At 38.4% G+C, this 26,534-nt stretch overlaps 2 protein-coding genes and 1 pseudogene across 5 annotated transcripts in view; 1 reads left to right on the forward strand and 2 right to left on the reverse strand.

The window, feature by feature from the left end:
* Positions 1-13,839, forward strand: part of LOC146478999 (E3 ubiquitin-protein ligase rnf213-alpha-like) — a 73,064-nt gene extending 59,225 nt beyond the window's left edge. For 2 of the 3 annotated variants that reach the window (XM_085111200.1, XM_085111201.1), the window contains exons 65-82: positions 769-969; positions 1,758-1,836; positions 2,268-2,302; positions 2,771-2,874; positions 3,318-3,459; positions 3,670-3,844; positions 4,034-4,134; positions 4,632-4,689; positions 5,690-5,886; positions 6,399-6,540; positions 7,185-7,265; positions 7,644-7,815; positions 8,583-8,793; positions 9,567-9,641; positions 9,880-10,071; positions 10,507-10,596; positions 11,277-11,446; positions 13,087-13,839. In XM_085111200.1, the coding sequence (XP_084967326.1) occupies positions 769-969; positions 1,758-1,836; positions 2,268-2,302; positions 2,771-2,874; positions 3,318-3,459; positions 3,670-3,844; positions 4,034-4,134; positions 4,632-4,689; positions 5,690-5,886; positions 6,399-6,540; positions 7,185-7,265; positions 7,644-7,815; positions 8,583-8,793; positions 9,567-9,641; positions 9,880-10,071; positions 10,507-10,596; positions 11,277-11,446; positions 13,087-13,252 (2,391 nt within the window). In that variant the 3' untranslated portion in view covers positions 13,253-13,839. The remainder of the gene's footprint in view (positions 1-768; positions 970-1,757; positions 1,837-2,267; positions 2,303-2,770; positions 2,875-3,317; positions 3,460-3,669; positions 3,845-4,033; positions 4,135-4,631; positions 4,690-5,689; positions 5,887-6,398; positions 6,541-7,184; positions 7,266-7,643; positions 7,816-8,582; positions 8,794-9,566; positions 9,642-9,879; positions 10,072-10,506; positions 10,597-11,276; positions 11,447-13,086) is intronic. The other variant, XR_014864980.1, reaches the window with a different exon arrangement.
* A 3,715-nt stretch (positions 13,840-17,554) lies between these two features.
* Positions 17,555-22,744, reverse strand: LOC146479000 (uncharacterized; annotated as a pseudogene). The gene is made up of 2 exons (XR_014864970.1): positions 22,506-22,744; positions 17,555-19,129 (listed from the first exon to the last, which is right to left on the reverse strand). The product of XR_014864970.1 is annotated as an uncharacterized LOC146479000 (transcript).
* A 1,386-nt stretch (positions 22,745-24,130) lies between these two features.
* LOC146479001 (uncharacterized) lies at positions 24,131-26,077 on the reverse strand. Its single transcript, XM_085111147.1, has one exon. The coding sequence runs from the start codon at positions 25,823-25,825 to the stop codon at positions 24,524-24,526; it is 1,302 nt and encodes a 433-aa protein (XP_084967273.1). The 5' UTR covers positions 25,826-26,077; the 3' UTR covers positions 24,131-24,523.
* Positions 26,078-26,534: the final 457 nt, after the last annotated feature.

Genomic DNA, 26,534 nt, shown 5'->3' on the forward strand with positions numbered 1-26,534 from the left:
ACACTATCTCTTTGCTCACTGACTCATGCAGATCACAGCTATCTCTTCTAATTAATGCTCATTGAATAACTAGCCATGTATTGTTTAACAGGTTAATCGGCGTATCGACATGCGAGAATTTGCGAGGCTGGAATGGCATCACTTCTCATTCAAAATCTAACGGAATCTTACAACGTTTAGACGCTGAAATGAGTAAAACGCTCTATTCCCAGCTAAATTCCCTTTTCGTTGTTTTTGGTCCAAAATTTGTCGAACATTGGTGGCCTGCTTTTAATTATATGGTGTAATAGAAGCCATTGAATTTGCTTTCCTGTAGTAAAGTCTTCATAGTATAGCCACATGACAGCCCACACGACCAGGGCTTAACCTGGTTTCTGTAGCGTGAAGCAACTAGGAGTATTGCTACTCCCCATGGATGGGATGGTAGTCAATTACAGGTTTAACTGCAGCCGCTTGTCACCAGCACCCATTTATACACCTGGCTGAAGAAAGACAATGCAAAACAAGTTGTGTTATCTAACTGGGAAACAAACAACAGGATGGCAGGCGCCACAGAGCCACTCAACTTGTGATCTGTCGTCTAATGGGTCAACCACCATTCCCCGCACCTCCGCTTTGCTTTAGTTTTCACTAGTTCATGATAATAATCACTTTGTTTACCCTTGGTTTTGTGAGGATGGTTAGACCTCTAGTGCTAATGCTCCGATCATTTCCAGCAGAAAGAAAAAGAAGTAAATCCACATGTACATAATACATTTTTCTTTACAGGCACGACAGTTGGCGACTGTACTTTTGGAAAATTCTCAAGGAGTAACTTTTCCGGTCCTTCGAGTCCATGACAGCCAGAGTGAGATTGAAAAGGCCTTGCCCGAGATCCTGATTCATGCAACAGCCGTCTTTCAGTGCATCGACTTCGATGGGTTACTAAAACCATTAAATGCGATTCTACGTAATCCAGCAGAACTCCAGGTAACGCAAAAAAATACTTTAAGTTTATTACTAATATCATTATCGCCAAAGTGTCATACCAGACAAAAATGAAGTGATGCACATTTTTCAAAGTCAGCAGCATTAAAACTTGTATTAACGTATTGATACAATGATCTTACATTGTTTCTTTATATTTTTGAATACAATAGATATTAATTGACGACAGTAACATTAAAACGTGTCAGAAAGTAACATAAAAATAGTTACTTAAATGATGTTGTATGTGATGTATTTTAATTTGTTGTTTTTGTTAGAAATTGCGACGCAAGTTAATTCTATTGCTGTTAATTCAATAACTTATGCATCATGGCAATTAAAAGTAAATTTAAAAATCAGTGTCGGCTCACTTATGAAGCGCATGCGCGATTAGATATTTTAGCTGAGAAAACCGGCGTTTTCCGCCACTAAACTGTTGTGTTTTGCATGGCTAGAACTATTTGTTTGCATGGTTAAATCCGATCCATTCAGGAAGGAAACATAGTAAAACTGCTTCAAAACAATAAAACCTGTTTGATACTAAAGATCTTGCGATAGAATACTGTTTCTAGCATTAAAATACTAGACACAGTCACAAATAGCCAAAATTAAATTCGAATTGCAATTTTGTTACTTTTGGTTCTTTGTAACTCTATGTAATGATTCTAATGTATGGTTCTTTATAACTCAATAAAGTGCGTCCATCTGCATTAAAAATAAAAAGAACGCGTTTTTTCCAAGTATTACAGTTTAAAAACTGTAGACTGATATTAAAATTTCTTATCTCGAAGGATTCTTATTTTCCGACTATGCCTGAAGACAGTTTTCCTGAGGCCAGTTCGGCCCTAAAAGAGAGTGGTGCTTTTTACCGTAAGTAAGGCCTCGCTAATTGCCTTTCCTCTTAGTGTATTGTCATAATGCGTTTTTTCTTTCTTTCTTTCTTTTTTTATTATTATTATTATTATTATTTTTTTTTTTTTTTTTTTTTTTTTTTTACATACGGGACGCTAATATAAAACGACTTAGTCTCTTTTTCTCTCTCTCGACACAATGCTTTCACTTTAACGTAAGGCCGACGAAGCAGCAAAAAGTGCGTAAGTGATTTCTCCTCGTAAGTGATTAAGACAAGCAGAAACAATTTCAATTCAGGTTATCTATTTCTGCTATACATTACAATAATAAGCAAGTTTCACATTTCAATTTGCAGCTGCGGCAATTTTGTTTCTTTTTGAGGCATAGATGAGGTCTCGTTCAACAATTTCATGGATTGCTTTTTTTTTCCATGTGTTATTCTTGTTTAGAGTGTCCAGATGGCCATCGGTACTTCGTTGGTGATGTAAGTACACTCTGGATCATAAATACTCTATTTTGTAGGAAAAGATAAAATCTTAGTTCCAAATAGATAAGATCAATCTTTCTCTAACGACAGTCGTATCGACAACTCTAAACAGACTGAAGAACTTATTCCTGAGTAAAAAAAGGTACGCTCAGCCCAAAAAGTAAACAATAAAAATAATATCTGTGCATCTGCAGGATTCTTTAGCACTTTGATGTCAGTAGCGCTCGATAAAATCACATTTGCTCTATAAAAATGATTGAAGATATCAATTGTCATTAATGTTGCCAATATAATGTACTCTTTTCAGAGCTAGACATAACCTATTATTAGGCTTTAACTTCTTTGCTGCGATAGCAGGTCATTGAAAAAAGAAATTCACCACACCAATCTACACGAACCTTCTATCATGTGCTTAATTTATTTCCTTTTTTATTTTATTTATTTTATTTTGTTTTATTCTTATAGTGCGGAAAACCAGATCAGGAGCGTAACTGTCCTGAATGCCCTGAGCCGGTGGTGATTGGAGGTTTAAAACACCTATTAGCTCAGGCCAACAAACCTGCAACCAGGTATTACAATTCCTTAGTGGGTGCTGATATCGAAACAGCGAAATATTTGGGTGCTGATATCGAAACAGCGAAATATTTAACTGTTATTTAGGTGACGTTAGGATCCTTCAGCAAGAACAGATCTCTCCTCGCTGACCTTAGATTCCCTCGATAGGTCCACCCGAAAAACTAAACGCATGCATAGTCAACACTATGTCCCGCCCTATACCCGTACTAACATTTATAAATTCAGTTTTCTTCCCCGCACAATTGTTCATTGGAATTCTCTTCCACAACGGGTCGTGGACATTGTCGGGGACAGCCAGTTCCGTGAGTTTTTAATATCAATGTAGACCACTGTCCGTCGCGGTGCATGTATATCTATATGAGGGAGCATCTATTGAATAAAAGTGAAGTGAGGTGAAGCGTTTTTCCTAATGAGGAATTGTTCCCTTTTTTTCAAGAGTCGACCGTTCAAACAAAGGACACATCTTAGGATACCCTCAGAAGACAGTTGCAGAAAGAGATCTTTCTCTCGCAATGATTAGCTTACTGAGAGTGATTTTGCATTCAGCCATGCTTGCAGGAGGTTACCGACAACCTGAGGTAAGAAATATGAAAGGGAATAAAACATGGCTTTGTTAAATTTTTTAAAATACTCGGCCAGCTTATTTAAGGAGTTGAGGGATCAGGCTATTTATCTAGTTTTCAACCTTAGTAAATCGTAGTAAAACTTCTCCTTCATGGTGAAAATATAATCGCCTACTCTAACAAACACATTATCATATTCTCACGGTTTCTAATCTTTAACTAAAGGTCTTAAGACAGTTGATTGTATCCGACGTTCAAGCGGATGAAGTATGTGACTTCCTCTGGGAACACCTTGTCAATGATGTCAAAAATTTATCCACCAGCTCGGGAAGGAGCGAAGATGAGGTGCTGCTCGCGGTTCATCTCGTGTTATCCGAGATCGTGGAACGAGCCACAATGAGTAAGTCAGGGTAGTTTTTTACTAATCACTTATGGAAACCAGCTTTGTTTTTTTTTTTTTTTTTAGTTTTATTAATATTTTTTTAGTTTAGGCAGTCCTTGATTTTTGTTTTAAATTAGTTCGTTAGTGAAATTTTAACTCACTTATAAGGAGTGTTGATGGTGTTTTATTTTTCAAATCATTACTCAGGATTGCCTGATAGCGCTGGAGCGTCAATGTGGTCCACCAAAGATGGAAGGAGGAACTGGGAAAAAGAGTTTGTGAATGTCTTTGTTAATCCCTTTTGGAAGGTAAACATGTTATGTCTAAAAGCCACTATTAAGAGAGAACAAACCTGATTCATCACTGCTTTATAGCTAGAAAAAACGAGTAATAAAACAAAGAAACGCCTTACGGTTTCTACCATTCGGTCATCTTCAGGGTGATATGAAAAATAAAATACATGTTGGTAAAAACGTTTTTCACACCTTTATTTGGACTGAGACCCTATCAGCAAAGTCACACCCGAATCGCAGGATCCTCAAGGAACTACTAATTAGCCAAGAAGAGCGTTTACTCAACATTCAGGTACACTGTTTCATCGCAAAGCTATTTCCACGTGCTACAACGTAGTATAATGTTAGCGACGTGCGTTTTACATTTAATATTACCCTGAAGATGACCGATTAGTCGAAAAAGTGTTTCAGCCATTTAAATTTTTCACAATTTTACAAGGGAAAAATGTTTAATGGTTTTAATAAAATAAAGTTCATTATATGATAATCGTTATCTTCTTTTCCCCTAACAGAACTTTGAGGAACGATTGCAGGGTTTCTATGCTGTGTCTCTAAACGACAGGAGATTGGGTAATGTCCACTGTCCCGTTGTTGACTTGTAATTATTTCTTAGCATCTTTCTCAGTACAACTCTGGGCCCGGTTGTTCAAAAGCCGATTAAGGCTAATCCACGAATCAAAGTTCACGTTAACCCAGGATTAGCTTAATCGGGCTTTGAACAACTGGGCCCTGGCAGATCCCTAAATACTGATTCTCTCTAGAAATAATCCGTCGTGGCTTGAAGGAAGGATAGGTGTGAAATTTCGGTGAGAAGGTAAATTATGGAGGACACGAGGTGGCACAATCCTTGCTCGATCACATCGCCAGCTCTTGCAAGCGCCCTCGCAGAGACTAATCTCATAAAAAAAAACTTAAGAGAAAAGGGTTACTGCAAGCACTCTAAGCTCTCTGCTTAACAACATTTTTTTCAATCTTTTTTAAAACGCCATGTTCAAATGGCCAATGAAATTGAAAGATTGTGATATGCAGGAAATAATGATCGCATGCTATGGTCACGGATAATAGAAAAAAAAGGCAAGAGCATCACATAGTTCCAAGGACAGCTAAGGACTAACTAAAATCAGTACTCTACCGTCTGAGTTATTTAAAGAACTGAGGGCTGGTCGACGTCTTTTGAGTTTGTACAATACCCGTAGACGATGTACAAATAAGAAATATGCGAAATAATTTTATTGTATATGTGAAATGGGGATTAAAAATCAATAGATGAAATATCATTGCATTTATGTATCTCAAGCAGTTTGCTTAACTGCTGAGACAACAGCTTTAGATGCGTACATGGATGGCAGTTCTCTGCTCAACAAGATCTTGAGATCTTTCTTTGTGAAAAGTCAGACTGTAGGCGCGAACTTTCAATTTTACTTTTGCTCTCATGAACAGTCCCCATATTTCTTTCTTGAAACTACAACGAATACGAACACCCATGATATGAATTACAACAAATGAGCAAATGTCAAAGAGTTTTTTTAAAATCGTTTTAAAATACGTGGCTTTTTAACTTAAACTGCAGGAAATGACCCACTCATGAAACAGATATATGAGGTGGATGCTCCTCCTCCGCCCCGCACAGCAGCAGACATCCATCCCGGGCATGCGGCCTTCTGGAGGTACAGAACACGCGTGACAGTTGAACACGTCATCCGTCAGTTTCAAGATGTGAAGTCGGACATGGCTACTTGTAAGATTCTTAGGAAGTTCCTTGAAGAGGTAATTCGAATTTCAACTTCTCAGGACCTTTTGCTAGTTCATTGAGCTTGAGCTGTCATTTGTAAAACAATCAAAATGAAAAACTGTATGTCTTCTAAAAGAAGGAAGGTACCAAAATTTATTTACATTTTACTGCAATTGTCTCGAAATATGTTGATGATGGGTTTTGAAACTCATCAGGAAATGGCTGTCTGGCCTATTGTAACGTCATTTGGTACTTTTTTGAATATCATACCTCCTCTTCAGTGTTTCTCGTTTGATCGATATCAACCCTCTTGTGATTATTAGTCCCGATGAAGTATTTAAATTTTTGTTACTTATTCTCATTATAAGCTATTATTTTTCTTAGACCCTACTCCTATCTTCATTCGTTGATAACATTTTTAACTTAAGCCACGCAGATTGAAAAGAAAAACTGAGTTGTCGCACCTTTGGCTAGTAATAGAAAGTCCGAAGTTATTTTGAAGTAAAGAGAAATATTTAACATTTTTGTTACCATGATTTCGCTGTAGGAGAACAAACTACGTGTATTGTGCTTCCTGCCGGACATAGTGGCGTTGCAGAAAATATTAACAGATCGCCTTTATCGACGAATCGACAAAGAAAGAGCTAACCAGTTAAAGATGCGGGAGTTTATGCAAGAACTTCCCAAAGGTTCATTACCGTTACATTACTCAGTACACAGCTTGTTTGCAACAAAGCACAGTTTTATAAAGGAAATAATCAGGTTGTTTTAAGCAGGATTTAGGTAAATCTTGAAATTTGAATGATTCTCGTCGTATGTGTTGGCTGAAGCCACCTAACGGCTGTATCGTAAAGATAACCGGTAAAAATCAGTGCTACTACTGAATAAATCGTGATCAACCTTAAACCCGAGGAGCGTTCAGTTGATCGACTTTCCAACACGTTTTGCTACATAGTACGTAATTGCTTTAATTATAGATGTGTATTCTAAAAGAAACATTTCTAAGTTTCTTGAATAACATAGGGAACTTCTAATGGATAAACTTCGCAAGACTTATTTTCTGTCATGCAATGAAGCATTTTGAAAATAGATTTGTAACCAGAAAGTTGTACCAATTACAGGATAAAGATATCTTCTATTTTGTTCTCGTTGTTGTTTGTTTTTTTTTGTTTTTGTTTTTGTTTTTCCCTCCCCAGAGGAAAACTAACTTTATAGCCTAAACGTTGGATTTTAAGAGTATACATTTTTACTGATATTCCGAAAACAAATCATTCACTTATTATCGCAGTTAAGTATGCATGTTAAGAGAAGAGTATTTCTTTTCCTTTTCTAGGCCAGAGAGACAACGTTGCCAAGCTCTTCAAAAGTTTCAGGACTGCATGGGACCTTGTTCGTCATGAGTTAAGTTCACAAGGTATCAGGTTATTTTTCGGCATTATAACTTTTTCTTTTGTTAAATCTTCACAGTCGGTTATTAACATGTTGCTTCCGCCTTGTTCCCTGTTTTAAATATGACGCTACAGAAGACGATAAACATTTCGCAATGGACTCTAGAGTTAAAATGAATACATGAAGCTGAGCTTTTGCTTTCAGTATACATTGTGTGCTAGCGACTTCAACACTATAATAATAAAGTTCTTACTTACTTTCTTTACTTACTTGTGCAAGAAACACGTTTATTTACTAGTTCTAGACATTTGCTGTTAATTGAATGTTTCATAAAGAGCAAGTCCTGTTAAAATGGTTGATGCTCTTAAAGAAACAACAACATTATTGTTTCTCTTTGTCTTAGGGCGTTTTGCTCCAACCAAAGAAGAGTGCTCAGGATCTGTTGATTCAAATTGTACCGTATCTGTATTGCTACCTGCCAGTGAAGGTCCTGGAGTATGTTGCAAGGGATTGATGTTCTTCTTAGTCAATGCACACAATGAACTTGTTGACGCGTACCGCAGTTGGAGTACGAGGTATCTTCAATTTAGTTTTAACCCTTTTGTTGAGCACACAGTGCAAAATTGAAATTTTAGGAAAACGAAAAGCCCCAATCAAAAGTAATGTTTGATAACTTTTACTTGAACGGCCACCCTTCAGGGTTTTGCCCAAAGGCATAAAAATTAAACATTACAATGAAAAGCTTTGGACAGAGAAAACTGTTTTTGTTGTTGTCGTCGTCGTCGTCGCTAATGTTTGTTGTTGTTATTTGGGCCTTTGTTGTTGTTGTTGTTGTCGTCGTTGTTATTGTTGCTAATTGTTGTTGTTTTTTCTCTTGTCAGTGTTGTTATTGTTTATGTTGTTGTTGTGGTTGTTGATGTTGATGTTTCGTTCCTCTATTTATTACCTCTAACTTAATCCAAGCTTATTACCCACCCATGCTTCAGAAATTGACCTCAATCTTCTATAACAAAGCGTTTTGGTTTTGATTGCCCCGGGCAAGCAGGACATTCTCCCACTTCGAACTGTAAACAAACATAATTAGTTAGAATATAGTCTCCAACACAGTGAGCTGATTTTTATTGCGCCGCTAGCAAACCAGTTGTGAGATCAGTTTTTTCTGTCTCAACCTTCACAGCCATTTGTTATCTGTACATTTTTTGTAAAACGGCTAAAATCATTATGAATATTCAGGAGAGGATTATTTGACAAATATTCGACTAGTGTTTTCTTGATGTCATGTTTTTAACGCGCCCTCGATCGAAGGAATAATTGTGAAAGTCAACTTTATGTTTAATGATAGCTCCACTGGTGGTGATGTTTCACTTTCGGAAGTTTCCGCGTCGCAACTGATTGCCTATGACGCGGAAAAGGATCTGCTTCCTGTGATGCTAGCCAACTGCTCCTACTCCTTGGAGGTTGGAAAAGAAACGCTTCTGCAGTACAACTGGGAGGCCCTTGAAAAACAGATAATTGACCGGTTCATACGAGGAAGACCACACGTGGAGTTTGAAGTAGGTGGCTCAATATGAGAAATCAACTCCAGCTGGAAATAATTAATTACTTTAAAATAAGTTGTTTGACTCTAAGATACTGTTTCCTAATAGTATCTTCTTGATCTTTAAGAGGCTCAGTTTCCCTGTTGGCCTTCATATGTCGTCGTTTTATTTTAATCTTAGCTTTCTTGGCCTCCTTTCCCTGTCATATTGTCGTATACTTTTAATTCTGATTTAGCTTTATCCTTCGATTCTTCATCCTAATGTTGCCTTGGCAACGGGAAAAAGGCGTTTTGTAAACGCCTTGAAAATTCATAGTTAGGTGCTGTGATACCCATTATAACATACACACTGGGCATTGGTAATTTTTATGCAACAGTCCTTTGCTCAATATTCAGGAACTTTTAAGGTAACGTTAAATAACTTTGCATCAACTTGGGTCAGAAGGGATGTGCAGTTATGATCGCTCACCTTCGATTTTCCTATACGCCTCACTATCAAATTAATGTAAGCAGGTCATCAATAGCAGTGTTAGCAACATTGAGGATTGCATTCACTATCATCGAATATCCTCCATTACACACGCCCTTTCTCGGGTGCGTTGCTGACGTACTTTTTGTTAATAATTCTTTTGTCTAGCTGTCACTGGTGAATCATGCTTGTAGGCAGAGGCGCAAAATGAAATTGCAACAGTGCTGACTGCATATTTTAAGCTTTATTTGCTTCATCAAACCCTTGTTGGAACAATGTAACTCTCACAGGTACTGCTAATCTCTGCGCTTTTTCATTAGGTGGAAGATTTTATGTTTCGTGAGGACGCCCGGGATGATTATTCCTTTGCTGCGTTAAAATCCAAGATTCCACAGGTAAGCCTTCAGTAGCCGATCATTCTGTTCAATTTTATACGTGGGAATGCATGAGCAAAGTTTGCCTTTGTGTCACCAAGCAGTTGCTTTGTTTGTTTGTTTTTGGCTTTTTCGGTTATTGCTATTTATTTATTTATTTATTTGTTTATTTACCCCTTCATTTTTGTTAACTCTTTCCTTCGGTGATTCCTTTTTTCCTTGTTTTCCTCATTAAATTTATTTTTCTACATATCTCAAGGAACTTATTCCAGGACAAATACGCACCCAGATCCTTTCGGAGTTGAAGGACCTCAGGGACGTTTCCGATGTGATTTCAACCCTTGAAATCGTCATTGGCTTTCTGTCTACAGCTGGCGGGAGCCCAGAAATGAAAATCAGCGATTACTGCAGCAAAGTTTTGCTGCTTAAGGCAAAACTGAAGAGCAAGAAGGTCGGTATGGTCTAATCAGACGTCAAAAGATTTGAACGAAAGTACCTTAAACAAGCGATATTTTAATCTCCTTCTACGAAGAAAAGTGGGCTCTGTTTGAGCAACTGTGCGTTTCGTTGTATGTCGCACGAGTTCAAATGATCTCATACTAGTTGTGTAAATTGTACCATATTGCTGAAATATGAGTATATCATTAAATTTTATTATGTGCTCTAATTTCTGCCTTGTCTGCCTTAGTCTACCTAGTGTGCAGTGTTTGGATGAAAAAAAAAAAAACACTTGACCTTGTTTCGGCGTTTGAGTATATCTACCACGTTTGTTTTTATTTTTTTTTGTTTGTTTGTTTGTTTGTTTGTTTGTTTTTGTTAAACAAAAACACAATTTTTTCTTTCCAAGGCTTTGGTGAATGTTTACTGATTATTGTTTTCACCGTAGGCACAACAGTCTTGCAATCTGAGTCACGTTCTGGATCTTTGGGGTACACTTGCGCTTGCCCGCGCAAAGCTTCTTTCCAAAAATAATCAGGTATGAAATGATTTATTTCTATGACTAGAAACATAATTATCTCGAGGGTCTGGCCATTGTGACGGAATAATAATAATAATAATAATTAATTTCTACTGCGCAATTATCAATGTAAAATTTTCAGTTGCGCACAACGATGATAAAAAGCTAAAACTAAAGATTAAATTTGACTAGCTATAGAAATAAAAAGGTCTTGATTGCTTTCTTGAAATTTTACACAGATGTGAAGTTCCTTAATGTACACAATCTTGTCCCCAGGGCGCGTTCGCGTTTTAGGCAAGCGCATTAGCCAATCAGATTTCGATTAGCCCAGAGGCCTTGCTTTCTTGGTACTGACCAAAAGGGAGCGTAGCCTCTGGGAACGAGATTGTAATGTACATGGAAGATCGTTCCATAATTTAGGTGCGGCCACCTGAAGAGAACGATCCCCGAGCGTGGTGAGCGATTTACACGAACTATAATTAATGAATGGTACGCACCTATCGTTTGTAGGTGTAGCAACTCAGTTAGGCATGCATTACGGGTGCAAGATTGGCAACTTTTGTACAAAGAACCCAACTCAGGGTGGCGTTTCAAAACTTCCGCCGACTTGTGCCTCAGGATAGAGTTTTATCTGTAGAAGTATCCAAGATACGCTGCTGCTAGACAAGTTTCATTTTTTCATTTTGTTCTCACTGTAGGATCCCTTCCCTCAAGTCCCGGAATGTTTTCAGAAAGAAATATCAACTAGAATGATGACGCGTTTCAGTGGAGCTTTAAGGAAAATTGACGTGGAATTGTTTTTGAGTAAACTTGTAGAAGTCATCATTTCAAGGCTTCCCCAGGAGGATGAAGGAGTCGGAGAAATGAGGTTAAGAGATGCATTTAGTAAAAAATAACTAAAAAAAATAACTTCAAATAAGTTATGGCTGCCACAATATACCATTTTGCAAATGCTGTAGATACTGTTTGTAATTTTAGATTATCTTAACTTCAGGGAGTTAGGTTGCAATTGCAATTGAGACAAACTTTCTGCTCCTTCCCTCGAACTTTCCAATGCATTATTTTGGATTGGCGGTGACAGCCAAACAAGCGAATTTACTCTCCACCGTGGACGGTGTTCGTTCATCATCCCGGTCACAAAACTACTCCACCCTTCGCATAGCCACTTGACTGCATTCAACATAAAGCAAAGTTGCCTAGAATTGTGAATGCTCATTAACTGAACAGACTAAGAGCCCCAATGGTAAAAACGTTCTTTAAACACGGCTACTGATTTATGCCGACAGAGCATCATTGCGTATGGTTTCTCGAAAGTCCTGATAACTTACCAGGCCTGTGAACTATTTTATGTTAAGAATGTTGCTCGCAAGGGATTCAATTGTTTATTGAAAGTTCAAAAACATATTAATAATTCTTAAGCCCATTGACCTATCAAATGGTCGCTAAAACATCACGTGCAGTGATTTTAAAACCCGATAAAACTTCCTCCTTATTAGTATGCGGTGTTTAATGTTTTTTTCGTATGTTAATTTCCAATGTTCACAAAAGCATCATTGTTATGAACTCTCTTGACACACACTTTTCCAGGAATGTTTTTGAAGCCGTTCAAAAAAATTGCAGCACGTGTTTTATCGGGTCTAAAACCACTCGGCTGCGCCTTGACACTTATGGTTTTAAATCCCGATTAAACACTGCTGCTCGTGTTTTCAATATTACTTAACTTTGAAAATATTCCTAATTTTATGGAATACAGCAGGCACGTTGCATTTAAAACTGGTATCAATGATATAATACGAATTTGACAACAGACTACATATGAGGTCCGGCGTGTTATCGGGACCTTCGAGAAACGGGCCATTGGATTTTTAAAGCAATTGAACTATTTTTCAACTGGACTAAAATCTTAGGAACAGCATTAAAATCATTTTATTATAACTCCTTATGTAAGAATAGCTAGTCATTCTTTGTTCCATTTTGTTTTTCTATCAGCTGTGCTGAAAATGTAGATTAGATGTGTAGGACCTGGTAAATAATTTTAATGGGGAGCGGTCTTCAGTCGTCATCCCAAGAAATCATGACGGCTCTGGGATTGCTTCGGAAAAGAATAATAGACTGCAAGGCCCATGAAATTTAATTAATATTTTGCAAGAAGCGTGTTTTGCAAAAGACCATTTTCCAACCTTTGCTTATAACAAGCATTCAAATAAAGTAGGTCACGGTTTGAAACCGAAAGAAAAATCTATATTTCATTGTTGTTAACTCATTTTTTTACACCGTAAGTTCAAGTGATCTGTTTTTACTTTGATGGATTATTTCACCGAGTTTGTAATGGTTTTAAATAGGCCTTGTGCCACAAAGCATCATGACTGTAGGGGTCGTCTTGGCCCAAATTATGATTAAAATGGGTCCACAAAGATCCCCGGGGGCAATAATGCGGCCTTCAAGGGATACAACAGATCATTTTGAGGGTTAAGTGTAAAATGTTTAAATTTGTTTCTCCTGTTATAGCCTGAAAGAGTACTTATGGACGTTTTTGGATGAAAACGAAGAAGACTTCCCTGGTTTAGATGAAATTCCTGAGGACATCTGTGTCAAGCATGTGATCCATGCATGGCAGCTTGCGTTGGAAGATAGTGAGCGAAGTGGAAATCGAAGGAAGTCCATGATGAAGTAATTCAGTATCACCATCTACAATAAACCGATGTCTTTTTTGGTACTTAATCGTAGAGTATAACCAAAGTTATTACGACATTGGCAAGTGACCGCCAACGCTTATATTAGATAATTAGAATTGGAAGAACGTACATGGACCGCTATATGATGGCGGAAAAACAAACGAAACATAGATGAAGCTTGCTTTAAGTTTTGCTATTGATTGGTATTAAATCCTTGATTTGAGTACGTTGTAATGTTTTTGTAGAGTCCTGCAAAAACCAAACCAAACATAGAATTGTTAACCACGGTCAATCGCATAACGTATACCAGTCTCCATTATACCAGTATAATTAGCTTTAGAGTCACGGACAACATTGAAGTTTCTTGTGTCCCTTGCAGCAGACAAATCGTTCTTATTTGAGTAATAACTAAATAAAATTAAGGATCTCCGCCGGCGGATTACTTGCATGATAGATGTCATCCGACTCACCAAACTTAAATGCGGACTGGGAAAGTAACGAAGAATTTGCTGGCGTTATCCTAAATCAAGTTTGAAATTGTAGTATTTTCTAGTGTGACTTAATAAAGCCATAACCTTGTTGAATTAATATTTTGGCCTCCGTCGCTTTCCTTTATTTCCTACAGGGTTTACATGCATTCCTGATAAGAACGATATTATGCGTTCATTTATTTTGTCGTTTTTGGTGGTTTTTATCTCTTGGTTGTCACGGCAACCGCGAGATGAGACATACGATTTTGCTCAGGTAAAGGCCCGTTTAAACGGTTTCAACATTCGTTCACCAAAAGTTAAACGGGATGTTGGGTAAATGTTGAACGGAATATTCAAACGGCTCCAATACCATTCAACATTGTCGAGAACAAAGGAAATGTTGAATGGTATTGAATGAAAGTTTGAACCGATTTCAATTTGATTCAACACGCTTTCAACAAGCTTTCCAAATTTTTTAATCACGCTTTCAACAATGTTGAACGGCCTGTTCAAACGCCCCCAACATTTGGTTAAAAAAAGTGTTGAAGGCATGTTGAACCAAATGGTGAAACCGTTTAAACGGGGCGTGATATCGTAGACAATTTGATGCAACACGTTTTTTATCTGTATTGGGTAAAACTTAAAACTGAAACTGGGACAGGTGAAACTTGTTAACATTTGGTCTTCGGATGATTTCTCCATAATCACGCGGTATGAAACTGAAAGTATCCTGTGGAAAACTACTGAGTAAACGGTATCGTCGGGACTTTTCTGCGTACAATTTTTCACAGAGGTTTTGTTTTTACATAACTCCTCAATATGGACGGTGGCGCTGCGTTTTATTTTCAGAATCTAGACGTCAGCCGACAGCCTTACTATGAGATGGTTTAGCGACAGGAGAGGGATGAAACAAATACAAACAAACAAAACAATTAAAAACTACTGTACAACTACAACATGTCCGCGACAAGGTTATTTTAATTATTATAGAACTTAAAAAAATACATCCTAAAGTGTACGTTGCACTTTTTCTCTGCATTTTAAGAAAAAATAGACAATGGCGTCTAACATTCGTGATTAATGCAATACTGACGTACGGGCTCTCTCCCACGGGAGCCTTACTAATCAGTTTTAAGTCTTGTATAATTCTCATGAGAACCGAATATAGATTTTCGCATGAAATAGTGCACATCTAAACATAGACCGATCTGTGAAAATGCCACAGCAAATGCTAAGTAGGGGAGCTGTTCTTTTATGGATACGACAGATGAGTAGGCAGACAGGTCATTTGTCGAGGTACGGGAGCTGTACGCTCCGAGTAAAGGGCTTCTATCTCGGTACGTTAGAAGATCAAACCCTGGCCTAAAGAGATAAGTCCCAACCTCGAGAGCATCTGCTTTCGAGCTCGTCTTACCGAAGCAGCCTCGGTCATTTCGTTTTATTCCGGTTAAGAAACTCTTCTTTAAAATATTAGTGCTCAAACAGCAATTTTTTTCCATATCTTACCTTTATTTGATTCATTCAGTCATGCTTACATGCACAACTTGTTTATACATTCGTGAAAAGTACAATTACCTTACCACATTATATATTTTTTTTGGTTCGAATTGAAGATGGGATTTTGTTCGGGATGATGCCTGCAAAGGAGTTGAGTTGTCAACGTCGAAGTTACCAGAGAAAAAGAATCTTGTGTGGTGGGTACGAATATCAGAGGAAAGCAACGTAAGTTGACTCCAAAAGCACACACTGCATCACAGAAATTTTTTTGTTAAAACCAATATAAGCTCCTTCTCCAGATAATTCACTTAAGGACAGTGCCTACTTTTGTTACTGCGCATACGTTCTGCGCATCTCGAGATACTCGGGTTTCCTATGGTTGGCGCCTACTAATACAGGGGTATTTTTACGCGGTTTAAAAGTATGCGGAGAAAGCAGAACTTAGCAAGTGCTCTTCATAAACGAAAAAGAAAAAATCCAAAAAGGGGGTAACCATGCATTTTTCAGAAATAATAAAGTTTCAATTTGGAAAAATGTATTTTACAGCTTTTTTTAATTATTGTTGCTTAATTACCTCTAAAAAATTGCGTTGTTACCCCCAATTTTCTTTTTGGATTCCAACATCCCTTGCTAAGATCTACTTTCCCCGTATAGTCAAAAACCACACAAAAATACTTCCTTATTGGGAGGCACCGTCCTTAACACAAGATTTATTTAGTTTAGTATTCACTCGAAAAGGGCCAAAAAAGTTGTTTGGAAGGAATCAGAACCAGAATCATCCTGTTTCAATGTTTCAGCTAGTTTCTTTGTGTAAGGGCCTTCACCTTTTCCCCCTTTGCCAATTTCCTTGAGATGGGTGGAAATACATGCTCGGACGATGGAAACGTCAAAATCCTCTTTCTGAAATATTTGGTTCAGTTGCGTTAGCCAAGGAATAACATCCATAAGGTAGTACATTGTTGCCACATTCTCAACTTGAGTAAGCTTCTTAAAAACGCCTGCTGCCTTTGAGCCGGCATCATACGAATGGTTGACAAAGCAAGTGACCAGCGCACCCCATGACCTGTACACATATTCTAAAGCACTATAGAAAGCAAACCATCGAACTGCATGCATTTCCTTCATCTTCAACTTTCAGCTCTCAAGAACCTCTTGGATGGCCTTTAATCCAACGGTTTGTTTTGAGGATAATACAAATCTGTTAACAGTTGCCTGTACTTCTCCATTGTTTCAACATTATTGGCTGCTTGACTAATGCACAATGCCAACCGATGTGCCATGCAATGGATATTAATCATGAAAGGGTTTTTCCTTTCTCAGAAGGGTGCTCACACTTTCAACTCTTCCTGTCATATTGATGCAACATCACTACCAAAACTCATTACCTTAAGAAGAGGTACACCACGGGCTGTAAGGACATTTTTTTTTTCATTTTTTTAATTCACACAAGAAGCTGTGCACAGTTCGACCTCAATAGTTACGTTTGTAAGGAAATGAGTCTCACGAATAATACAATCAGATAGCAACTTTGCATAGATCACAAGTTTTTTCGAAAATGAAACGTCAGTACTTTCGTCTGCCATGACACTTACAAAGGAAGATTTCTGCAGCTTTTCAGTTCTGTAATTCATGCAGCCACAAGTGAACGTATTTTCTTTGCTTGACTCAATGCAAATCGAAGTTTCTCTTTGCTGCTTTAGCCTTTAGTTCGATTTCGTCATTATCAGTCGATTTATCTTCATTATCATCGTCAGTGTTGCCGCTTTGCGGTCTTTGCTCTTAGTTTGTATTGATTTCTCGACCAAAGAATGATATTCTTCTCTGCTTCGACATAATAAGCAAAATGAGAGCAATATCAGACGATATATACCTTTTCATCGCTCGAGGAAGGTAAGAGATTAGGAATGAAGCAAGTACATTTTAAGAAATGGACTCCCACCCCCTTCCTATGGGAATCGTTCTCCCAGTTCCCAGGAATCATCATGTAGGCTTAGGCTTTTATAACCACTTTCTTTATTATCTCGTGTAATAAACACATGTGAAAGTCGCGCTGCCTTATACTGTAAGCCCCAAAATACGAAAAAGATAACATTTCTAAAAAAAACTTGGGACACCTTCTCTCGAAACGCGCTAATCCTGCGATGGCAGGCTCTAGATCAGACACTAAATTTGTACAAAAAATAGTGCAAATCAAAAACAAAACATCTCATGTTTCATCTCATGGAGCACATGAAACACCACTATCAACGACCTCCTACTATTTCCTTACTCTATATTCTACGTCTCAGACTTAACGTCTAGCTTAGTATTCTTATTTTTCATCTTTCTTCCTTTGGTACAAATGGGTAGTACAAGCAATGCATACTTGGAAAGTTGTGTTAATTATTTACTTCAAGTTTGTTCTATACTTTTCGTAGTCCTCGAGAGTCCAAACTTTTTCCAGTGTACCAGTTGGCCTGTAACCACGAAATCCATCAACACCAGACGGACCCAGTACGATACCGCTTATTAAAAGCCCAGTCGCTTTGTTTCCTGTAGCCTCAAAACTGACCGTATGTTGCCCCTGAGAGACGTTTGAAGCCACAAAGTATACCCGAGTTTGATAACGGACTCTTCCAAGTTTTTCCCGTTACTGTCACGGCATCACTTTCGTTGTAGTCTAGCCATATTTTTAACTCTTCGGCATCTTGTGTCAACCGGCGGATAACAATCGCCACTGAACATCTGTTGGATGAACTTGTGTATCCCACTGGCACATCGAAAGAAAATTCAAGAAAACTGCCTTTTCCGGCTGCAATCCAACCTCCAAAAGCATCCGTTCTATCACTGTCTTTACCCTTATACCCCATCCTTGCTTCGAGATTTTCCAGTTTCAGTTTTTTAAATTTATGCGTTCTTTTTAGCCTTACTTGAAGCGACTGAAAAATGGTAGACTTGCCCCAAGCTGGGGTGATGTAAGCCCAACAAAGTGGCTCTGTGACAAGCAATGATGAATCGGTAAACAAAGGAGCGCTCAATCCCATATCAATACACTGTGATCGTGGTCCATAAGCAGTAACTGATGCTTCTCTTTGAAGAGCTTTCTGGAAGTATCGAATCTTCATTAGAGCTACCTGGGCGTGTCCTTTTATATCAATGTGCGAATGATCTCTATTCACCATTCCTGGTCGTATGCAAGCTTGCTGATTTCCAGTCCTTGAATTTACTGGGCAAAGAAGATCACGCTAGCTTAGGAGTATTATCTCATAGTAATTTACAAGTTGACGTTGTCCTAAATCTTCGAGGTTATGACAATGTGGATTTCTAATGTATTTAAGAGACTCGCCTTTTTTACTGACTACATCAACCAAGCTCACGTACAAAACCAGCGGAAAAGATGGAAGCGATAACACCCGTCGAGTCAACAATTCTATTGGTACAGCTGTTTCACCGTGTAGATATCCAAAATCGTTGACCGACAACTCAGTGACCACTATATCTGGCTGGTCATCCTTGGGCAGTTAATTATGAAAGCTAAAAGCAAAGAAGTCGCTTCCAGTTCCCCCTAGTGATAAATTCTTCACCATCAGTTTTGACCCAGTATTCGGAATTATGACCTGGTTCCACCACTGAGAGAAAAGTTGATGGAAAAGCTCTCTGTGATTGGTTATTCCTCCTCCTCCTGCTGAATTCGACCCACCAATCACGATCATTTTTACAGGCTGACCTTTCAACACTTTGCTTATTAGATTCTGAGCTCGACAAGCTGGTTCTTCTTCGTTCCACTTGATGGCTTTTTTGATGTATTCCTTTTTAACATCCAAATCGCTAGTTCCTTTATAAATATACTTTTCTTGCCAAAAGACAAACGGGTCTTGACGAAGCCATGCCAGCTTGGAATTCCTAGTGTAACCTTCGAAGTCAGGGCCGCTTTAACATTAAAAAGGAAAACAGGTCTCTGTGAATCGTTTTCACGTGCACAATGGCGTTATCACCCAGCTACAGCTAGCACTTTTTTTAATGTAGGTTACAGGCACTTTCAATTGATTGTACTTATTGACTGTGCGACATTGGATGCTATCGCCATGACGAGTTATAGTCCACCCCTAAATTATCTCCGAGTCTGATTGTTTGAATTGATCACGTGACGACAATGACTCTCCGCGGAGAGAGACTGGCAGAGCTTAAAGCTCAGCACTAAAATTTTTCCAAGTCTGATTGGTTTCAATTTATCAGGGGACGTAATAGTGTTCATCAACGGAGAGACACCATCAGCTCGTGCTCCTCATCCGGCGAAAATGTCCGAATGGAGAGTACTCGTCTAAGAAAGTTCTACCATTTATTCTTCCAATTCATTTACAAAAAACAAGTTGCTCTCATTGTATTTTTACTAAGTACTTTGTTCATTCGTCTTTTTCATTTCAGCCTTTCGCCTTAAGGGTGAAATTGGTGAGCTGTAAATTCAAAATGCCTGCCTTTGTGACTTTTTTGATGATTTAGTGGTGAACAATTAAACGATCTATGGTCTGGTGAAACATACCACAGTCAATAATTAGCGTTATTGTTGAGCGACTTATAGTTGGTCATATTTCATTCTAACTTGGTGCGCATGTTCTGTTTTTTTTTTTTTTGTATTGTTTCTGTTATTGCTATCATGAATTTTTAGTATTCCTGGTGGAGATGTGTTAACCAGATGGCAAGAATAGGCAATAAATTTTACAGGCACTCTATGTGTAGCGTGACTTAAATTTCTAAAAGAAGGGTGTTCCTCGGGACTATCGGCCTGATAATTGCCCCTAGAGAAATTTTATGTTGTTAGAAGGAGCATATAATATAAGCTAACATTTGTTTTAAGAACATCCAATTTACGCGGGACAACTATTTAACAATTATTCGCCTCAGGCTCAGTAAATATTGGTGATTATTAAATTCTCAGCCTCGGATAATGTACTTCTATCGTTCTGATTGTTTCACTAAATCCCGGGTATCAGCTCATATACCCTAGTTTGACCTTATATGGAAAACGATTGCCCCAGGTGTCGCTAAGCTGAATTCCTTTTTTCGGCGGGAAGCGAAAGTTTCTTCGGAAAAAATGAAAACAAAAAAAAAAAAGAAAAGAAAGACATACCAGACAATGCCATCTCAACATAACAACAATAAAAGCCACAAAGTTCGGTATGACACTTTAAGCTTGAACTTTTAGGTGTAATTCTAGACTCGAACCTTAACTTCACTGATCATATCAGCTCAATCTGCAAGAAGGCCAGCCAAAGGACAGGAGTGCTTATGCGACTAAGAAATCTAATTCCTACAAGTGCCAAGCTAGTGCTGTTTAAAACAGCGATTCTATCCTACTTGACGTATTGTCGATTAGTTTAGCACTTTTGTAAAGCCAGCGATTCGCGCAAGATAGAAAGACTCCAAGAGAGAGGCTTAAGGGATGTGTACAAAGACCATCACGCAACCTACGCAGAATTACTCAAGAGGGCCCAGCTACCAACACTAAAGAACAGACGCCTGCAAGATGTATGCACCCTTATGTATAAAGTCAAACACAAAATATGTCCAGCCTATATTGGCAACATTTTTGGTGCTCATAGCACTTTTTATTCCTTAAGACAAAATGATTTCTGTATTCTCAGATATTTAACAATTATTCCATTCGCGCTTGTTGGATATGAGATTGGTTATAGCCAAATTGGCGCTTCGCGCCTCGTTTGCTATTTACCATCTCATATCCAACGCGCGCTCATGGAATAATTGTTAAATATTCCCCGAGACAAAGTCGATGGTAATATTCACCAATGTTTACTGAGCCTGAGGCGAATAATTGTTTTAGTATAATTACTCAGGTGATTATCAGAGTAAAACAGGAACAGTTTGAAAAATGTCGATTTGTTTGTTTGTTTGTCTTAAATTCGCTTTGTTGGTGAAAATCATTCTGTTAAATAAAGAAATCTTGCGTGAATTTAACTTAATTTGTTGTTTTCATTTTAAGCCATCAACATCCATAACATTTTCACTGCAATTTACAAATGTTTTTTATTACAACTAGCAAAATTTTCATACCTTGCCTTCGAAAAGTGTCACCCCGGACTTAACTGCTCTTTAGTGCCTTTCAGAATTGCATGTTCTTTCATCCTATTTAATTCTTCCTCAGAACCATCCGACAAATCGCTAAGCGGTCACTTTGAAAATTAGTGCTCCCGCTATAATCACCTCTCGCGAGGTGATTATAGCAGAATGTGATGCGATCGTCGATCAATCACATCAACAGAATCTCTATATTAATCTATTGAGGAAATATACTAACAGCCGATAGAGTGCCAATGAAACCGAAACTAAAACGTGTATGCGACGACGCCTCTAGTAATCACTGAGTAATACCAATTTTTCGTTTCCTTCTTTTGTATTGTAGCGGCCGTCGAGTATGCGACAACGTCTCTTGTAATACCAGTTTTTCTTTTCTTTTTTTTTTTTTCGTGTCGGTCATACGAATTTATGAGTTTGAGAAGTCTTCGTAACTTCTTTTTTAGCGTTTTTCTCATTTATATACACAAATTATTGAATTTCCACAGTTCAGTAAACGTTTTCGAGTGGGAGTGATAGATGAAGAAAGTTGTAAAACTGAAGGTACAAGAACAATCAAAGGACTCTCTCCTTCAACACTTAAATCGTCATCGAAAAATTTTACATAAGAGTCTTCAGGTAAGAGTAAAAAATAGCTTTTGTTGTATTTTGAATGAAAATTCATGAAAGGTTGCATCAGGTTTCAACACTCATAGTTCGAGCGAGAATTTCTAGCGACGAAAGAAAATTGCGAGAACGACGTGGTACTGCGTGAAATTTGTTAAATCAAGCAACGCTGATATATAGATATTTCACTTATATGCATGGAATTGTGCTGGCAGAAAACCAAAGTAGTCTATATATTGTGTCAATACTTAGTCACAACAGCCCACCACCTTCGCCTTCACCTGAAGTCTGCTGTTTCCAGACTGATCAGTTGAGCTGCACAGTATATGTACAGAAAGCGCTAAACCACCATCCACCTTCACCCGCAGCAATTGTGACGAAGTCTGCTGTTTCCAGACTGATCAGTTGAGCTGCACAGCATATCTACAGAAGGCGCTGTAGCTCCATCATAGACCCACCCATATGGCACAAAGAAGCAGTCTCTAACTAATCTAGATAATGTCTTCGGACAATATGATATGCCCGACCGTTATTATGAGTGTGTTGGTTTTAAGTCAGTAAGTCATGTTTTATCAACATTGTTTTACAAACACGGTGTCTGAAGGCTTACCCGGATATCAGCGTCGTTCCTTCCTTTCTTGCCTTAGCGTAACAAGGACAAATAGTACCTAATAACAACAGCAAAATCACCAACATTTTCAAACCTGAAGTGGCTTATTTGCTAAGTGCGCGGCATATTTCAATTATTTGATTATCGCCCTGAGCAGGTGCTACCTGCATTTTAAACTCGTCCTCAGGGTCTTCGTGAGACAATAAAACCCCACTGGCGTGAACTCGGTTAACTCGACGTTCCCGCTAATTCTAGCTAATTATACTTTCCCCTGGCTCTAATTTACCCCCAATAACTCGATTTCTATTCTAAAAGCGTCGGTCGGTAAACGTCAAAACGTCAGAACCTAGCGGAATGACGGGTCGAAATCTTATTGTTAACGTGATTTCAATATGCTCGTAAAATTTTGGCTAAAATCCCCAACCTAAAAGTTCTAAGCAATGCAAAAGGCTGTTATCAAACAGTCTGGCGCCCAAATAATTAGTGATTGCATGTGAACCAATGATAAAAATACGCAAATTTACTTGTAGTTTTAACAAGATAATCTGTTCATTAAATTATTAATGATTGAAGAATTTTTTGCCAACTTTCTTTTTTCGCTTTTTTTTCTACTTGATAGTATTTAAAGAATTTTTTACCCCTTTTCTTCCATACACAGATGATGGGATTTCCACAGTTCAGAAAACGTTTCCTCGTTGAGTAGAAGTTACAGATAGAAAAAGTTGTAAAACTAACGCTCTGTTTCGTTGTGTGCGAAAAGGCATAAGAACAATCAAATGACTCTCTCCTTCAACATTTAAATCGGCACCGAAGCACTTTACTTTAAAGTCTTCAGATAAGATTAAAAACGATAACTTTTGTTGTATTTTGAACGAAAATTCATGATAGGTTGCAACAGGTCTAGTTGTCATAGTTCGAATGCGAAATCAATAGCGACTAAATAAAATATGTATGACCGACACACAAGAAGCTGTCCACAGTTCTTCTTCAGCAGTTAAGTTTGTAAGGAAATGAGTCTCACGAATAATACAATCAGATATCAACTTTGCATAGATCACCATTTTTTTTTCGAAACCGAAATGTCAGTACTTTCTTCGGCCGTGACACTTACATAGGAAGATTTCTGCAGCTTTTCAGTCCTGTAATTCATGCAGCCATAAGTGAAGGGAGTTTCTTGGCTTGACTCAATGGAAATAGAACGCATCGTACTTGTATTTTCCAACGAGATAGATTGAAAGTTTCTCTTAGCTGCTTTAGCCTTTGGTTCGATTTCATCATTTTCAGTGGATTTATCTTCATTAACATCGTCAGTGTTCCCGCTTTGCGGTCTTTGTCTTTGTTTGTATTGTTTTTTTCGACCAAGGGATGATAATATTCTTCTCTGCTTCGACATAATAAACAAGCAAAATGAGAGCAGCATCAGACAATATATACTTTTTCATCGGTCGAGGAAGGTACGGGGTTATGAATAAGGCACGTGCAATTTAATAAATGGACCCTCTTTGGGAATCGTTCTACTAGTCCCAGGAATCAGCACGTAGGCTTTTACAACCATTTTCTTTATTATTTCGTGTAATAAACACATGTGAACCTCGCGCTGTCTTATACTGTCAGCTCTAAAAAAACGAAAGAGAAACCGTTTCTAAAAGACTTGGGAAACAAATGGAAATTATTAATAAGTAACAGCAAATATTTGTTGACCCGGGAGACGAATATATGGGGGTCACCTTCTCTCGAAACGCGCTAATCCTGCGATGGCACGCTCTAGATCAGACACTAAATTTGTACAAAAAATAGTGCAAATCAAAAACAAAACATTTCTTTACTGCAGCGATGGGATTAGTCGCTTCTCATGGAGCACACGAAGCACCACTATCAACGATCTCCTACTATAACCTTACTCTACATTCTGCATCTGAGACTTAACGTCTAGCTTAGTATTCTTATTTTTCACCTTTCGTCCTTTGGCACAAATGGGTGGTACAAGCAATGCATACTTGAAAAGTTGTGTTAATTATTTACTTCAAGTTTGTTTTATACTTTTCGTAGTCTTCGAGAGTCCAAACTTTTTCCAGTGTACCAGTTGGCCTGTAACCACGAAATCCATCAATACCAGCCGGACCCAGCACGATACCACTTATTAAAAGCCCAGTCGCTTTGTTTCCTGTAGCCTCAAAACTGACGGTATGTTGCCCCTGAGAGACGTTTGAAGCCACAAAGTATACCCGAGTTTGATAACGGACTCTTCCAAACGTTTTTCCCGTTATGGTCACGGCATCACTTTCGTTGTCGTCTAGCCATATTTTTAACTCTTCGGCATCTTGTGTCAACCGGCGGATAACAATCGCCACAGAACATCTGTTAGATGAACTTGTGTATCCCACAGGCACATCGAAAGAAAATTCAAGAAAACTGCCTTTTCCGGCTGCAATCCAACCTCCAAAAGCATCCGTTCTATCATCTTTACCCTTATATCCCATCCTTGCTTCAAGATTTTCCAGTTTCAGTTTCTTGAATTTATGCATTCTTTTCAGCCTTACTTGAAGCGACTGAAAAATGGCAGACTTGCCCCAAGCTGGGGTGATGTAAGCCCAACAAAGTGGCTCTGTAACAAGCGATGATGAATCTGCAAACAAAGGAGCGCTCAATCCCATATCAATACACTGTGGTTCTTGTCCATAAGCAGTGACTGATGCTTCTCTTTGTAGAGCTTTCTGGAAGTATCGAATCATCATTAGAGCGACCTGGGCATGTCCTTTTATATCAATGTGCAAATGATCTCTATTCACCATTCCTGGTCGTATACAAGCTTGCTGATTTCCAGTCCTTGAATTTACTGGGCAAAGTAGATCACGCCAGCTTAGGAGTGTTATCTCATAGTAATTTGCAAGTTGACGTTGCCCTAAATCTTCGAGGTTATGACAATGTGGATTTCTAATGTATTTAAGAGACTCGCCTTTTTTACTGACTACATCAACCAAGCTCACGTACAAAACCAACGGAAAAGATGGAAGCGATAACACCCGTCGAGTCAACAATTCCATTGGTACAGCTGTTTCACCGTGTAGATATCCATAATCGTTGACCGACAACTCAATGACCACTATATCTGGATGTTCATCCTTGGGCAGTAAATTATGAAAGCAAAAAGCAAAGAAGTCGCTTCCTGTTCCCCCAAGTGATAAATTTTCCACTATCAGTTTTGACCCAGTATTCGGAAATATGACCTGGTTCCACCACTGAGAGAAACGTTGATGAAAAAGTTGTTTGTGATTGGTTATTCCTCCACCCGCTGAATTTGATCCCCCAATCACAATCATTTTTACAGGCTGACCTTTCAGCACTTTGTTCACCAGATTCTGAGCTCGACAAGCTGGTTCTTGTTCGTTCCACTTGATGGCTCTTTTGATGTCTTCCTCTTTAACATTCAAGTCGCCAGTTCCTTTGTAAATATTTTTTTCTTGACAAAAGACGAACGGGTCTTGACGAAGCCATTCCAGCTGTGGCTTCTGCTTGGAATTCCTAGTGTTACCTTCGAAGTCAGGGCCGCTTTAACATTAAAAAGAAAAACAGGTTTCTGTGAATCGTTTTCACGTGCACAATGGCGTTATCATCCAGCTACAGCTAGTACTTGTTTATAATAAGGGTTACGGGCACTTTCAATTATTTATATAGTTATTGGCTTTGCGACATTGGATGCTATCGCCATGACGAGTTATAGTTCACCACTAAATTTTCTTCGAGTCTGATTGTTTGAATTTGTCTCGTGACGACAATGACTCTCCGCGGAGAGGCAACGGCAGAGCTTATAGCTCAGAGCTAAAATTTTCCAAGTCTGATTGGTGTCAATTTATCAGGGGACGTCCTAGTGTTCATCCGCGGAGAGGCACTATCAGCTCGTGCTGCTCATCCGGCGAAAATGTCCGAATAGACAGTACTCGTCTAAGAAAATTCTCCCATTTATTGTTCCACTTCATTTACAAACAAGTTGCTCTCATGGTATTTTTACTATGTACTTTGTGCATTCGT

This window comes from Pavona decussata, unplaced genomic scaffold (genome assembly GCF_977016875.1).
Source record: "Pavona decussata unplaced genomic scaffold, jaPavDecu1.1 SCAFFOLD_61, whole genome shotgun sequence".
Taxonomy (NCBI): Eukaryota; Metazoa; Cnidaria; class Anthozoa; order Scleractinia; family Agariciidae; genus Pavona; species Pavona decussata.

Coding starts and splice junctions, on each gene's coding strand:
- LOC146479001 (XM_085111147.1), bottom strand. CDS start 25,825: ATGATTGTGATTGGGGGATCAAATTCAGCGGGTGGAGGAATAACCAAT.